Source organism: Bos indicus, chromosome 19 (genome assembly GCF_029378745.1).
Source record: "Bos indicus isolate NIAB-ARS_2022 breed Sahiwal x Tharparkar chromosome 19, NIAB-ARS_B.indTharparkar_mat_pri_1.0, whole genome shotgun sequence".
In the NCBI taxonomy this organism is placed as follows: domain Eukaryota; kingdom Metazoa; phylum Chordata; class Mammalia; order Artiodactyla; family Bovidae; genus Bos; species Bos indicus.
The window spans coordinates 42,497,675-42,499,047 of record NC_091778.1 but is presented as its reverse complement, the minus strand read 5'-3'; the positions used below and the strand labels follow the sequence as shown (position 1 = coordinate 42,499,047).

General features: G+C 44.1%; 1 protein-coding gene across 1 annotated transcript; it reads left to right on the top strand.

The window, feature by feature from the left end:
• Window positions 1–190: 190 nt before the first annotated feature.
• Window positions 191–800, top strand: LOC109573581 (keratin, high-sulfur matrix protein, B2C). Its single transcript, XM_019980839.2, has one exon. The coding sequence runs from the start codon at window positions 201–203 to the stop codon at window positions 627–629; it is 429 nt and encodes a 142-aa protein (XP_019836398.2). The 5' UTR covers window positions 191–200; the 3' UTR covers window positions 630–800.
• The last annotated feature ends 573 nt before the right edge of the window (window positions 801–1,373 follow it).

Here is a 1,373-nt window from a genome sequence, read left to right as displayed (position 1 = left end):
GGAGATATATTTAAAATAACTCATTATTTCCACAATCAGAGGGCCCTGGAAAAGATTGTTTGAAAGAGTAATAAGATAAAAATGCTGTCCATCACAAAAACAGGAAGTGGCAAAACTCTATAAAAGGCCTGAGTGGAACAAGCAGACCAAACTCAGAAACTTCTCCAAGCATCCCAGCTCTCAGCCTAACCCCTGACACCATGGCCTGCTGTTCTACTAGCTTCTGTGGCTTTCCCATCTGTTCCACTGCTGGGACCTGTGGCTCCAGCTGCTGCCGATCAACCTGCAGTCAGACCAGCTGCTGCCAGCCAACCTGCCTCCAGACCAGTGGCTGTGAGACTGGCTGTGGCATTGGTGGCAGCATTGGCTACGGCCAGGTGGGTAGCAGCGGAGCTGTGAGCAGCCGCACCAGGTGGTGCCGCCCTGACTGCCGTGTGGAGGGCACCAGCCTGCCTCCCTGCTGTGTGGTGAGCTGCACAACCCCCTCCTGCTGCCAGCTGTACTATGCCCAGGCCTCCTGCTGCCGCCCATCCTACTGTGGACAGTCCTGCTGCCGCCCAGCCTGCTGCTGCCAGCCCACCTGCATTGAGCCCATCTGTGAGCCCACCTGCTGCCAACCCACCTGTTAAAAATCTTCTGATGGAAATCCTAAGACAATGGCACTTCAAAGTTAGCCAGTGTAGAGTCCCAACAAACTTCTAACCACTAGCACCCATAACCCAGTCTACCACCTCATGTCAAAAGCTACATAATTTTCCTAACATGGAAATTGATTTATAATAAAAAAACAAAAATATTTCATAGATCTGGATATGAACAGAAGTCCTACAGTGTGAAAAGAAATGTGTAATACTTTACTATAAATATCTTCTGAAATGTTTCAACAACTCATCGGCCTTTGGATTTAATAAAATTTTTCATTCTTCAGTGATGAAGTCATTGTTGCAGCTTTCTTTTCTTTGGTATCTGTTATTGATATTGGGGTACTGGGATTTCTCAAAATGTCAATAAATGTAGTGTAGCGCTGTGGTTTTTCTTTATTATTGTGCTTTTAGCAGTGGCCTTTAAAAGGTGGTTTTCCTTGTCTATCTACAGTCAAAATATATGATTAAAAGAATACATCAGTATTTAGACACTATTCCCTTAAGTCCTCAAGTATGCCAATTAATGGGTTAGGTATCCCAGAATACCAATTTTATGTCATTTGGCTTCTTGAGGTGTCACCAAAAATATTCAGTTCATTCGTATATGATTCTGTGGACAATTCTTTAAATCATCAAGGATATAAAAGCAATACATAATTGGAAAGACAGTTATTAGCATAAGGTGTGGGCTTCCCTGGTAGCTCAGCTGGTATAGAATCTGCTTGCAAT

What these genes read in the sequence shown, in the direction of transcription:
- LOC109573581 (XM_019980839.2), top strand. Translation starts at nt 201, where the DNA reads ATGGCCTGCTGTTCTACTAGCTTCTGTGGCTTTCCCATCTGTTCCACT.